The sequence below is a fragment of the Sceloporus undulatus genome, chromosome 1 (assembly GCF_019175285.1).
Source record: "Sceloporus undulatus isolate JIND9_A2432 ecotype Alabama chromosome 1, SceUnd_v1.1, whole genome shotgun sequence".
In the NCBI taxonomy this organism is placed as follows: domain Eukaryota; kingdom Metazoa; phylum Chordata; class Lepidosauria; order Squamata; family Phrynosomatidae; genus Sceloporus; species Sceloporus undulatus.
The window spans coordinates 292,694,250-292,708,546 of NC_056522.1; the positions used below are offsets into that span (position 1 = coordinate 292,694,250).

The 14,297-nt window shown below is 44.9% G+C and overlaps 1 protein-coding gene across 1 annotated transcript; it reads left to right on the forward strand.

Annotated features, from left to right (window-relative positions):
* The first annotated feature begins 886 nt into the window (after positions 1–886).
* On the forward strand, positions 887–10,541 carry DBX1 (developing brain homeobox 1). Its single transcript, XM_042445267.1, has 4 exons — positions 887–2,093; positions 2,329–2,436; positions 5,640–5,839; positions 8,940–10,541. Exons 1-4 carry the CDS (start codon positions 1,733–1,735, stop codon positions 9,321–9,323), a joined length of 1,053 nt encoding a protein of 350 aa, XP_042301201.1. The 5' UTR covers positions 887–1,732; the 3' UTR covers positions 9,324–10,541.
* Positions 10,542–14,297: the final 3,756 nt, after the last annotated feature.

Genomic DNA, 14,297 nt, shown 5'->3' on the forward strand with positions numbered 1-14,297 from the left:
CGTTTTTCTGCAAGTTTCCCAAAATGAGAAGTAAACCTACGCAGCTCTGTCACACAAAGGAGGACAAGGCACACAAAATGGAGGACATTCCAAAAAAAAAAGGGGGGGGTGGAGGACATGGCCAAATCAAAGCTAAAACAAACGCTCAAACAGAAATGTCAATGCATGCTTCTTAGTTCTGCTGAAAACGGAGGAATTTTTTTTGAGAACTCCAGTTCCCAGAATTCCATAGCCTTGAGCCAGAGGACGAGTTAAAGCGGTGCCAAACCGGGTTATTTCTCCAGCGTGGATGCAGCCCCAGTTGTCTCTATCAAACCCATTTCCCCCGTCCTCCCCAGAGATGCGTTTCATGCCTTTTCAATGTATAGTTGCCTTTATTTGCAAAGCTTGGTATGGATGAATATTTATTGATTCATTTGCTGAAAAAGACGGTGAACAAGAGAAAGAAAGAGAAAGAAAGAAAGAAAGAAAGAAAGAAAGAAAGAAAGAAACTTACTGCTTTCCTTGAAAGAATCCGCTTCCCCCCTCTTTTCTTTTGGGAGTCGGGAAACCTTAAAATAAAATAGAATAGGTATTTAATGATCTTGAGGGGGGGATGTGGGTCGGAGTGGCCCCTTTCTCTCCCCCCCAAAAAGGCGGTCCTTATGCAAAAGGGGGCCCCCCCCCCCTCTTTTTTTCCTGGTGGCTCTTTCCTTTGCCTTGTCTTCCTTCGGAGGTCTGATCCAATCCCCGGCTGCAAAGGGGGGCAGGCAGAGGCCTCCCGGACCAATGAGGGCTCCCCGAAGCCCCCTCCGGAGGGGCGCCCTTTTGTCGGAGCTGTCCCTTGGCCCAGCGCTCCGAGGGGAAGGCGGACTATAAAACCCATCGCCCCCGCAGGAAGGGCCCCGAGGAGCCCCATCGCCCCACCGAGGAAGGGTCCCTCTTCTCTCTCCTTCTCTCTCTCTCAGGGCTAAGGCTAAGGAAGGAGGCCGAGGGCAGCGGCAGGGAAGGCAGGCCACCCACCCGGCAGGAGCCTTCCTGGGAGGGGAAGCGCACCCACACCCAGCCTCAGCTAAGGGAGGGCCCAAAGGAGGTCCTAAGGGAGATCCTGAGCTAGGTCCTAAGAGAAGTCCCAAACAAGGTCCTAAGGGAGATCCTAAACGAGAGCCTAAGCTAGGTGCTACATTAGACTCTAAACTAGGTCCTGAAACCTACTCCTAAACAAGTTCCTAACATAGGTAGATCCTAAGGGCGCTCCTAAACTAGAGGCTGAGCCAGGTGCTAAATTGGACCCTAAGCTAGGTCCTAAGATAAGTCCTCAACTAGATCCTAAATTAGGTCTTAAACTAGTTCTTAAGGTACACCCGAAGGGAGGTCCTAAGAGCCTAAGCTAGCTCCTAAGAGAGATCTTTAGGTAGCTCCTAAAGTAGGTCCTCAGATAGATCCTAAGCTAGGTCCTAAGGTACAACCTAAGACAGGCCCTAAAATAAGTCCTAAACTAGTTCCTAAGATAGGTCCTGAGATAGATCCTGAAGTAGACCCTAAGCTAGGTGCTAAGATACATCTGTAGGTACATCCTAAACTGGGTCCTAAGATAGATCTAAGAGTTAGAGTTTCAGCTAGGTGCTGAGCTAGATCTGTAGGTAGAGCCTCAACTCGTTCCTAAGGTAGGTCCCAAGACAGAGCTGGAGCTCGTCCTGCCGGTGGGGGCTAAGCCAGTCTCCTTCGGTGCCGGGAGGGCCTCCTTGCCGCCATGTTCCCGGGGCTGCTGGCTCCGCCGGCGGTCTACCCGAGCCTCCTCCGCCCGACGCCGACCCTCTCCTTGCCCCAGTCCCTCCGCTCGGCCTTCTCGGGCCCTTCCTCCTCGGGCTTCTTGGTGGAGGACCTCCTCCGCATCAGCGCCACCACCAGCAGCAGCAGCAGCAGCAGCAGCAGGGCCCCCGGCGCCCCTTTCCTGCCCCGCAGCCCCCCGCCCTCGCCCTCGCCCTCGGGGGCAGCCGGCGGCGGGAGGGAGGCCGGGGCAGGAGGGTCGCCCTCCTCAGCCTCCTCCAGCCCCGAGGCCACCTTCCTGAAGTTCGGGGTCAACGCCATCCTCTCCTCCGGCCCCAGGGCAGGTAAGCGGCCTCCCGGGCCCTCAGCCTCGAAGGGGAAGCCCTCCTGCAGGGAACCCTCCGGGGCAAGCAGTGGAGAAATCGCCCGGGTTGGCACTGCTTTTTAAACTGCGGTGCCAAACCGGGTTATTTCTCTAGTGTGAATGCAGCCTCCGAAGTGTTTGGAGTTGGGACTTGATGCTGGGTTTGGTGCCAGGGGACTCCTCATTCTAACCCCCTTCTCTCTCTTTTCCCCCAGAAGCCCCCCAAGGTCTGATCCAGAGCCTGCCGGCCAAGGCCTCCTTCTCCTTCCCCTACTTCGAGGGCTCCTTCCAGCCTTTCCTCCGCGCCGCCACCTATTTCCCAGGTAGGTATCTGCCCTCCCTCCGCCAGGGCAGGGGCTTCAGGGGCTCTGCTGCTTCCACCAAGGCTCTTCTCCCTCGGAGCCTTCTGTCATGAGCATTTGGGTCTGAAAAACCCTTCCTAAGCGACTCTTAGTTCTCTCTTTTTAAATTTTGGGGGGAAGGAGGGATACAAATCCCACCAATGAATAGATGAAGGAATGAAGGAATGATAGAATGACATTCAGTCCCTCGCCCTCCGGAGGCATCCATCAGCAGCGCTACAGATCGGCCGGAATGGCCAGCCTCCCAAGGAGGGGCCCTGGCCTTCATGCCCCACATCATGCCTCCTCCTCCTCCTCCTCTTCCTCCTTCTTAGTCTCCTTCTCCTCCTCTTCTTCTTTCTCCTCCTCCTCCTCTTCTTCTCCTTCCTCTTCCTCCTCCTCCTCTCTTCTCCTCCTTCTCCTCTTTTTCCTCCTTATTTCCCTTCTGTTCCGCTCCTCCTCCTCTTCATCTTCCTCCTCCTACTTCCCCCTCTTCTTCGTCTTTTTGGCTTCTTCTTTGCATTCCTCCTCCTCCTCCTCTTTTTCTCCTTCTCCTCCTTCTTCCTTCATGGGATTTGTATCCTCTTCTCCTTCTTCCCCTTTTTCCTCCTCCTTCTTATTTTCCATAGAACCTCCTCATCCTCCTTCTCCTTTTCTTTCTCCTTCTTCCTTTCTTTTTCCTTCTCCTTATTTTCCTTCTCTACACTCCTCCTCCTCCGTTCTTCTTCTTCCCTTCTTCTTCCTCCTCATTTTCCTTCTCTTCCCCTCTTCCTCCTCCTCCTCCTCCTCCTCTTTCCCTCCTCCTTCTCCTTCTCCTCCTCCTCCTTTTCTCCTTCTCTTCTTCTTTGCCTTCTTCCTCATCTCCTCTTCTTCCTCTCTTTCTCCTTCTCCTCTTTCCCCTGGAGAGCCGCCCAAGGTTTCAGCACCAGGAGGACCGTGGCCAGCTCCCGGGGTCCCTCCTGGATCCTTGGGGCTGAGCCTCCTTGGCTTGGCTTCTCAAAGGGCAGGGCATCTCAGGAGCAGCCCCCAGGAAGCCAGGGCGTGCCACCAACTCAACTGACTGCCAAGCGCCCTGGAGTTGGGACGCCACCAAGGCCATATAGCTGCCTTGTTGAGAGTACTGAGAAGCAACAGGTTAAGTAGCCCAGCGATGTTGCCTCCGGGAATGGCAGATGCTGTAAGGTTCCTTTAGCTAAGCAAGTGTAGGCCTTCCTCAAACATCTTCCACTGTAGCCGCATTCAAAGAGAGGCCCCTGTTGGTCTGCTTTAGCACAGAAGGACATATAGGAGCCCAAAGATATAGCCGTGTTAGTTTGTAGAATCACTAAGTAGAGAGATCTTGTAGCCCTGAAAGAAAGAGGCTGGCAGCATGAGTTCTCCTAGAGTTCAACATAGGAATCCAGTCACACCTTTTTGAGATCCATCTTCCATCAGATGAAATGGACTCACTGAGTCCATCAAACGTATGCTAAAAATTCTATATCTTAGTCTCAAAGGTGCTATTGGAGTCCTATAAAGGTAAAGGTAGTGCCTTGACATGAATGTCTAGGTTTTCCAAAAGCAGCCATTTATTCCCCCACCCCAAGTTTCTCAAAGAGAGGGGCATCTAAGATATATTACTTCTTAACTGAAATTATGTTTGTCACCACCAGACTGAGGGCATAACCCCAGTGGGACCTTGCAGGCTGATCCATGCTGTGTATGTGTAAATAAGAGAGAGCGAAAGGAAATATATCAGGTAGCTTTCCTCCCCTCCACAATGCACAGCTCTTTATTGCAATCCCTCATTGGCGTTAAACTAATCTTAACACTACTAGAAAGAATAAGTCTCCAATAACTAGTTGGGAATAGCTAACCAAATATCTTCATTTTGGAGTTGAGAAAAGTCAGGGCTCAGTGTGGAAGGACTGTCTAAAGTATGGCTCCCCCAACAAGCCATCCCTACATTTTGTCCCAAAAGCCAAGAGCTGCTCCATTCATTCCCCTGATAATGGAATTTGCTTCCTTTCTCCCGCATTTGAAAGGGCCAACAAAAACAACTTGAGCCTTATATCTAGCTTTTCATGTCCATTTAATGAAAATGATTTGGGGAAAGAGAAGACTGTGTCATCAGTATTCTCCCCAAGGAGCTTGGCATGCAGTTGTGTTTAGTTTGAAAGTGTAAATCTCTTTTGTTCCAGTAATATATGGCTTTAGCTGCTTGTCCTCAGTCTTTTTCTGTTAGTTCATTACTACACAATTACCATTCACGCTTCATTAGAATCTCTGTCTCTCTTTGGGAGTTTTTCTTTCCGCTTAAAGGGGAAACTCTGCCCTTTTTATCATTCCAGTCCTATTGGGAACCAGTCAATATGCTAATTAGCTGTTACTTTTCATGTCTTCAGAGTGAATTCTGCAAGTTTTGTAAGGAAGAAGAAGAGGAGGGGGAAAAGAACGATCCATATCAAAAAGATGAATACTGACTGATCAAAACTTGTGTCTAAAAAGGACCCCCCCCCCTCTTCCAGACAGAAAAGTCCCTTATTTTAATCTGGGATATAATAAAATGCTTGTCATGAAAAAGCAGTGTTCTAAAAAATTAAATACTTGTAGAAGACAGAAAGAGCTCCCCCCCTCACAAATCCTATTTTCCTGGCTTTCCTATTCAAGCTTCACATCTTTGAATCTAGCAACAAAACCAGCCAGCTATAGATAAAGTCACTGAATGTAAATAATCTAGTTATTATTTTCTGAAAAGAACTGTTAAGTTAAGCATAAAGTCCCTTTCATGGATTTGGAATTTGCATAGATGCTGGTTGGAGCCTGAGTCAGATAAGGGACAGAAAGAAAAAGATGAGAAAGAAAGAGAAGAGAAGAGAAGAGAGAAAGAGAACTGGAGCGATCCAGGCCTGCAAATCAAAAGATTTGCCATCAGCCTCAATAGGATATGGACTCAAGCCTGAATCCTCTTGGTAATCCCAATTAGAGCAGACCCACTGAATCAAGTGCTCTATTTTGACCTGACACTTATTAAATTACAGTGATTCAGTAGATCTACTCTAGTGGTGCAGGACTAGCAGTGAGATTTAGGCATCAGTCTTTTAGAAGAGAACAGTTCCTGTCTCCTGTGCTTTGATTTGCTTCTTTTCTCCCTGTCTCCCTTTTGGCTGATTCTGTCCAACATGCCATTCTTCTTGTTCCCACAGCTTCTTCTGTGGTGCCTATCCCTGGCACATTCTCTTGGCCTCTGGCCGCTCGAGGGAAACCGCGCAGGGGGATGCTCCGCAGGGCAGTCTTCTCAGATGTGCAGCGCAAGGCTCTGGAGAAAATGTTTCAGAAGCAGAAATATATCAGCAAACCAGACAGAAAGAAGTTGGCAGCCAAGCTGGGCCTAAAAGACTCCCAGGTAACCAATTGCCCTCCGAGCCAAACACAGGGAATGGCAGGGGAAGGATGGGTAGTTAACCTTGACTTCCTAAGCACAACAAAGACCATTTGTGAGATAGGCTGTTTGTGCGAAGGAGTGTTTCCTAATTTACAGCCTTAACCACAACCCAGTTAAGTCAGCACACTAAGATTTAAGGCAATGTGGTCCTGCCACTGAAGTCAATGCAACTGGCACCCAAATTCTTTTAAAAACAATAGCCTCATTTATTTTAAAGCAATATATTTCCAGTGTTGTATTTTTAACAAATTATCTTAAGCACTTCCTATGCAGTGTAAAGCACAGTGAACTTATTGGAAACTTGCTCCCAAGTGGATATTTTCAGGATACAGTATTTTTACTCAGAATTACAGTGCTAGGGACTCATTTTAGCCTCCTAAGGTGAATGTTAAAACCCCCAAATCCTACAGGCCTTTATTAAGAGGGTCTCTTTGTTTTGTGGCTGAATGGAATTTGTGCCTTTAATGCAAAGGACTAAGGGACAATTCATGGCATAGACCATCCACATAGCAACTGCTTTCACAGAGCATTTCCCCTGTGCCAACTCCCATTCTTGTGGATGCCTCTATCTACAGAGCTTTCCTTTTAGTTGCTCCATTGCAAATCCTCACAAATGTTGGTGTTTGGTGAAAACTGGAAGGGCTTTGCATGGTAAACACCTACACCAGTTATGGTAGCAACACTGAGCAGTGTCCAGGTGGTGAAATGCTTTGTTGCAATTACAGAAGTCATTAATTGGCTTTGAACATCATTGAAATCTGTAAGATGTACTTCGACACAAAGGTCCTGATGTAGGGAATATCTTCCTGCACATTGGGGGACAGAATCTGGTTTCTAGTCCCAATGACCGTAGACCCACTGAGGTCTGAATCCTATGGGCTAGTCTTAACCAGAGTAGACCCAATGAATGAAATGGTTAATGGTGAGTTACCATGTAGGTATATCCCAATGATGTAATGGGTTTAGTACAGTTCAGACTAACAGTTAGTGGGATTTACAAGCAGTCACCTGACTACCATTTAGGTTGCCAGGTTGGATATGGGATGCTGCTCCTGTAACTTTGATCCTGAAGGTATCATAGAGCAGAAAAATATATCATAAAACTCTGTCACGTTGGACAAAGGTACCTGAGCTCTCTTACCTTCCAAACTCTGCCTTTTCAGCCACAATTGTCTCTTTCCACCTTTCTGGTGGAGAAAGGAGGTGAGCACACTTCTCCATGCCGCCTCCTCCTCCTCCTCAGGATTCATGACCTTTTTAGGATTACAGTTACAGGAGCCCCATCTGGCGTCCAACCTGACAACCCTACTTACCATTTAGCAGTTTATTCAGTTGATCTCTTGTAACTGGAACTAACAGGTAGATTTTGGCTTTTCATTCTAATGCCTAAGAACAGGACTTCCCCATCACACACACAATGCACATACCACAACTGGTGAGTGCTGTAGTGACCTTTTTCAGGAGTGAATATAACTGTGGGTATAAGGAACTGTTTTTTGGATGGGAACTAAAGACCCTGTCCAAGGAAAGCTACTTCCTTAGCTTTGGCCCACAGGCTGTGTGGTCACAACTCTTAATCCCACCATCTAGGAGCTGCTCAGTCTCTTGATTTTAATCAGATGTAAACAGGTCTAGCTTTCTTTCCATTGTGGCCATAGTATATTCAGGTGGATTATGTTAACTTTTTAAATAATTTATACATTTCCCTTCTGACTTGAAAGCATCACTAAGACTATTTTCTATCTTTTAAAAATGAATATAAAAAAAATAAAAAGATATTAAACAATTAGTAGTTAAACCCTAAACATATATTATTATATACCATGGACAACAAATTCCTGTCCACATCTGTATCTATAAAACGAATGTTGCATGTGATTTCCTTGGGGATTCCTATTGTATCAAAGAGATTAAAGATTAGTTAGGGTATTTTTGAGAGCTAACGTACTGTAGTGGCTAATCCCTGGTTTGAGTCCCTATCTGAAATTTCACATTATGCAGAGGTTTAGTAGACAGCCAGAGGCAAATCACTTTCATAGATTACATTAGCAACAAAACTTTAAAAAGTTACGTTTTTAAAATTACAACTCCCAGAATTCACCAACCATCATGGGGAATTACATGGCTTGACTATAACTCCAGAATCCTCCTGAGGCAGCACTGGCCTACTACTACTAAGCAAATTTTGCATGATAGTTGTAGGCGTTCCCCAAATTATATGGGCAGCCTGGGAACACAGTTATTGCAACCTAATTCCAGAAGCCCTTTGCAAGCAAGGAAGGAAAAGTCAGGAAAAAGGGAGGAGGAGCAAGAGGAGGCAGAAAGAGAGAAAATGAGGAAGAAAAAGAGGGGGAAATAATGTGATGGCTTGTCCACTTTTGGCTTTGGCCTAGCCCACTGCTAGCCTTGGCTCTGTTTGCCACAGATATGTTTGGCAGATTGTTCTAACCTATTATCTATGAAAGATCAGGACAGGGGGAAAAAGTAGCCTACTCCTGATGTGAGTGAAGCACTTTGAACAATCAGTAAACACTATATAATGTTTGTTCTAGCAGCCCTAGGTGGCTTTAACTATGCTAAATATTTTCCTTAGGCTTTTGCTCAATGCCTACTTGAAGCTGAAGTCATTCTCCTAGTGAAAACCTGTATCACTTCTAAGAGACTGTACCAATGGTCCTTAACCTGCAGATTTGTAGATGTGGCTAGACAAAAATTCCCAGAAGCTGCAACCAGCATGACCAGTGGTTAGGGATTTTGGGAGCTGTAGTCCACTAATATATGGGGACCTTGGGATTGGGACCACCATGCCTATGCTCTGTAGTGACCATTGAAAGCCTGCTGGATGTAGATTAAAATTTTCATCCCCAAATGGTTCTGTACCAAGCAAGTACTTCAAATTTAATGTGAACAAACATTTTTGCACTACAGCTCTCAAACCCCCCACACACACCCCAACATTGTTTGGAGCCAAAATTAGTCCAAAATTAACTTTTCCAAGCTCTGAACATTGAGCCAGCCTTGGTGCTAAATATCCTTCCTGATGTATTTTTGAAAACTCTAGGTAAAGATCTGGTTTCAGAACAGAAGGATGAAGTGGAGAAACTCCAAAGAGCGAGAACTCCTGTCATCTGGTGGCTGTCGAGAACAAACCTTACCCACAAAGTTCAACCCTCACCCAGACCTCAGTGATGTTGGCAAGAAAGGTTCTGGGGAGGAAGAAGAAGATGCATTATTGCCACCGTGCTCTGCCAGCCCCCGGCACTCCTTGACCTACCACCAGGCCACAGACCACCCACACTTAAGAGACAGGCTAGACTGTCAGATGCTCCCTTCTCCCACCCATTCCAGCAGCCCCAGCAAGCCATCAGATTTTTCAGACTCTGAGGAAGAGGAGGAGGAAAGAGAGGATGAAGAAGAAGAGGAGGAGGAGATCACAGTCTCATAGAGAACTTTCTCCTGGCCATCAAAACAAAGGGACATTGCAAAGTGGGGGATATCCAGTTGAAGAGGTGTGGTCCTTCCACATTCACATGGCTTGCATAGAAAATGTACTGATCATCATTTATCCACAAGGCTTCTGTGAGCCACAGATCTACCCTGATTAGAAAGCCTTGCTTAATAGCTTCCTTTTGTTGATCAACCAGCTTGCCTTGCACTTTTCAGTTGGAAGTTGCAGATTAAAAAGTCATAACCCCACCCCATCTTGCTAATTATTGAGAACAGAGCGTGTGTGGTGGTTTGAACAATGAAATATGACTCTGGACATCAGGGTTCAATTCCCTGCCCAGTCATGGAAAGCCACTGGATGACCTTGGGTGGGCCACACATGAAGCTCACGTGATAGCATCACCTTAGGCTTGCCATAAATAAAAAATTACTTGAAGGCACACAACAACAACAAAAATTATTGAGACCAATTGATTTAATATTAGAATAATCAGTCCAATTCAGTTGTGTATTAATTTCTCCAAAGGACTTGGGTAATTCATCCTGTGTTCACATGAGTTCTGCTCCAATGAGAGGCTAGTAGTATTACATTGATGAAATCTGCCTGGTTAAAAATTAGCAACACCAAGGTCTAAGATGCAGCCAGTAATATTGCCACATATTGCCCCATAGGCACACAAATCTTAGAAATGTAGGGATATCTGCTGGACCTGGGCCTCAAGTCTTTCCTAACCACCCAGAGGAACAGTACTCACTAGTTTAGCTTCAAGAGTGGACCTTTTAATTTTTATTTATGAATCCCATGAGCATCATGTGCTTTCCAGCCATTTTCACATTTCTTTGCCAGATCTTTGGCCTTTGCGGAGGATGTCCATGTGGATACATGGAAACTGGAACCACCTCTTTGATTTCTGACTGAACCTTGCTGTCTTTGCACAGCTTTTATGAACTGTACACTATTTTGTACATTTACACTGTATGGCAGTTTTATACCAAGGCTATTGTGAGTCTACAGATGCACATGTTTGTATTTTGTGTGTGTGTGTGTACATGTGCGCATGCACATTTGTGCTTTTTTATTTTATTTTTTAAAATTTAAAGAGAAGCTTAGCTTTTAACTGTAACTTATAAAACATGGACTATTTTATATTCTTACTGTGTACAGATTTTAAATATGTATATATAACAAATGAAGCAAGTGCCAAATTAAAAAGAATGTGTAAGGTTAATAACATTTGTAGGTCTTTTGTGATTTTCATGCATTGACAACATACATAGGAGTTTATCACATGGGATGGCTCCTCTTCATCCTGGAGAGAAGTGACCAGTGGGGTCCCACAGGGCTCTGTCCTGGGCTCAGTGCTATTCAACATCTTTATCAATGACTTGGATGACAAAATTGGGGGCATACTTGTCAAATTTGCAGAAGACACTAAATTAGGAGGAATAGCTAATACCCCAGAGGACAGGACCAAAATTCAAAATGACCTGAATAGACTAGAAAGCTGGGCCAAAGCTAACAAAATGAAATTCAACACAGAGAAATGTAAGGTACTGCACTTAGGGTGGAAAAATGAAATGCACAGATATAGGATGGGGGACACCTGGATGAATGAAACTACATGTGAAAGGGATCTGGGAGTCAAGCTGAATATGAGACGACAGTGCGACACGGCAGCTAAAAAGGGCAATGCAATTTTAGGCTGCATCAATAAAAGTATAGTGTCTAGATCAAGAGAAGTAATAGTACCACTGTATTCTGCTCTGGTCAGGCCCCACCTGGAATATTGCGTCCAGTTCTGGGCACCACAATTTAAAAAGGATGTGGGGAAAGTGGAGCATGTCCAAAGAAGAGAGACTAAAATGGTGAAGAGTCTGGAAGCCATGCCCTATGAGGAACGACTAAGGGAGCTGGGATGTTCAGCCTGGAGAAGAGAAGGTTAAGAGGTGATATGATAGCCCTGTGTAAATACTTGAAGGGGTGTCATATTGAGGAGGGAATTCTGCTGCTCCAGAGACTAGGACCTGGAACAATGGATGCAAGCTACAGCAAAAGAGATTCCACCTCAACATTAGGAAGAACTTCCTGACAGTAAGGGCTGTTCGACAGTGGAACAAACTCCCTCGGAGTGTAGTGGAGTCTCCTTCCTTAGAGGTCTTTAAACAGAGGCTGGATGGCCCTTGTGCTCTCTTCCAACTCTATTATTCTATGATTCTATGAGGGAAGCTGTCAAATTCCATGCAAAAATGGGGTTTAAATCTGGGAAAATAGATTATGTTGTGCAAATTGAGCATTAATGCAACATTAACCCATGCAAAAAGTGAGCAAAATCGGCCGCTCTTTACTTTTGGCAAAATCCCAAAAGTAGAAAATGGCCCATTTTACCCACTTTCTGCTCAGGTTAATGTCGGGTTAATGCTCCATTAGCCCAACATGTCTGAAAACGATTCTGTTTTTGCATAATATTTCTGGGATTTAAATCCACTTTATCCATGAGATTTGGGCACTTTGCTTCCCATGTAATAAGGTCAATAGAATGGTTAATATCAATGGCATTCATGAAGCTGATTTGGGAAGTGTCTCTAGGTGGGCTTCTGTGGAAATAACTTACATGGCAGGGATGGGGGGATACATTGCCCAATTGGATACTAGCACTTCACCAAACTACAAATCCCAGGAATCCTTCAGATGCAGCCATGAGAGTTAAGAGCTGTAGTATGAACAGACCCTTGGAATTCAGTAAATAGAGGAATCTGGTTTAGTTTCAATCATAATAAATAATAGCTGATCTGGGCCAAGTGATTTATATTGGATTCCTGCATAAGTACTTTTGAGTGTAATGCAAAGAAGTATTTCAGACTTCAAAACTTTGGGTCTGTAATGTGAGGGAGCAGATAGCCACCAAATAAAAATATATTTCATAATGCTACTAACTCATTATTAACTACTAATAATATACTAAGATTATGAATGCCATTCTGTGCAGTTCCTATGGCAATATTGTTTCCATAAAAATCTGAAGGATTTTTTGGATGGGAGTATTAATGTTGTGGACCTTCAATTAATGCCCAGCCCTGGCCTGTGTCCACAGTAGGCCGAAAATGGCTCCTTCAGTGTTGCTAGGCTGCAGTTCCCACAAGCTCTTAGCCCACATGTACAGTGGTGAGGAATGCTGGAAGATATGGTTCAAGATTTGCCATCATTATTGTATATAAGTATATAAAGTACAGAAACCCTTTTAAGTTTCCATCAATCTGGTTTGAATGGAACAGAACGCTGGGCACTTGATGGTTGGATGTCAGGGGCTCCCATATGACAATGCCCATTGTTTTCATGCTGCCATGTTTATACAAGAATCAAAAGAACAGGTGTGTTATCTAGGAAAAATATAGATACTGCACTTTATCAGTTTGACAAAGAAAAGAAAGCCTCTTTCTCCTACTGAGAGCCAGCATGGTGTGGTGGTTTGAGTGTTGGACTTGGACTCTGGGAGACCTGGCTTTGAATCGCTGCTCAGCCATGAAAACCCACTGGGTGACCTTGGGCAAGTCACACTCTCTCAGCCTCAGAAGAAGGCAATGGCAAACCTCTCTTGAATCTCATTCTGAGAGAAAGGAAGAATACAGCTAAAATAAACTTACCTTTAGGACTTCCAGTTCCAGGAAACATGGAGTATGTTAACTGATCACTGGCTCATAGGGGAAAAGAATGGTGTATGTTGACTTAGGTGCAATAAAAAGTTGATTTAAGATTGTTCATAGCTGTACAGTTTTTTGCCTCTGCAGCTGTTTCTAATGGAGGATTGGTTGGCACTATTTTGAACAAAGGCAAAGATCTGCTGGTAAGGGGAGAAAGTTAACCCAAATCAGTCAGAAGTCCACCCAATACTGGGTATTTTCCAATGATGTAGACCTGAGTCAGTTGACTCAGTCTTAAGTCAGACTTAAGTCACATTAGTGATTTGACTTGGGCTTGACTTGGCAAAAATGACACACTGACTTGATTTGACTTGCGTATTTTTAGTGACTGATGTGCTGGTGCCATTCATTTCAAGCAGCAGGCAAGACATGCTCCCAAAGTGTGGGGCGCAAGCTTTTGAAAAGCTTTAAAAGACTCCTCTGAAGTGCTGTAGGATCAGATTGGCAAGCAGATCCCAACCCCTGCCTCAAGCCCATTGCCTAACACACTTGCTGTTCCCTCTGAGAAAAGCACCCCACTTTCTTTCTTTTCCTTTCTTTCTTTTCTTTTTTCTGTTAAAAGTTGGTTCCCAAACTCAAGACTCAGCTTGAGACCTGATTTGAAAGGATATTGCAAGGACTTGAGATTTGAGACTTGGACTAAAAGACTTGAATGCATCACTAGTATTTCCCCCTCCTCATCTTCCTCAACCCCATGGTCTAATCATACCTGGAAGGGCTGGAGAGAGGAGAGGGCAGAAAACTTTCATCCCATGAACTTTGATAAATGATCTCAGGATCCAGGTCATTGTGTTGGATAAAGACTTTTATCATAGTTTAAACAGAATCATTAAATCCATGGATTGCACCTTGGACATGACTAGCTTTTCCCAGTGTTTCAGTGAATCTACTCTAAGTACAGCTAAATTTAGATCCAACTCACTGTCTGAGAATGATGGCGGCAAATGCAGGACTGTTATGAAGTTGTCCCCACCTTACTGTAGCCATTAAAATGTAACTTTATCCATCTTCATTCAGAAGTAACAGCCGTTGAATTCATTGACACTTAATCCAAGGTAAGAATTCATCCAGCTGCACTTTAATTGAGGGCTGAAATTGCACACTACCAATACAAGGCAAGAGTGTTGGGACTTCAACTCTGGAAACCAGGGGTTGATTCTGAGTTCAGCCATGAAACCCACTGGATGACCTTGGGCAAGTGCATGCTCTTAGTAGCCTCAGGGCAAGACAATGGCAAACTTCCTCTGAACAAATGTTGGCAAGAAAACCTCAT

Coding starts and splice junctions, on each gene's coding strand:
- DBX1 (XM_042445267.1), top strand. CDS start 1,733: ATGTTCCCGGGGCTGCTGGCTCCGCCGGCGGTCTACCCGAGCCTCCTC. Junction 2,094..2,328: donor CTCCTCCGGCCCCAGGGCAG/GTAAGCGGCCTC, acceptor CTTTTCCCCCAG/AAGCCCCCCAAGGTCTGATC. Junction 5,840..8,939: donor TGGGCCTAAAAGACTCCCAG/GTAACCAATTGC, acceptor TGAAAACTCTAG/GTAAAGATCTGGTTTCAGAA.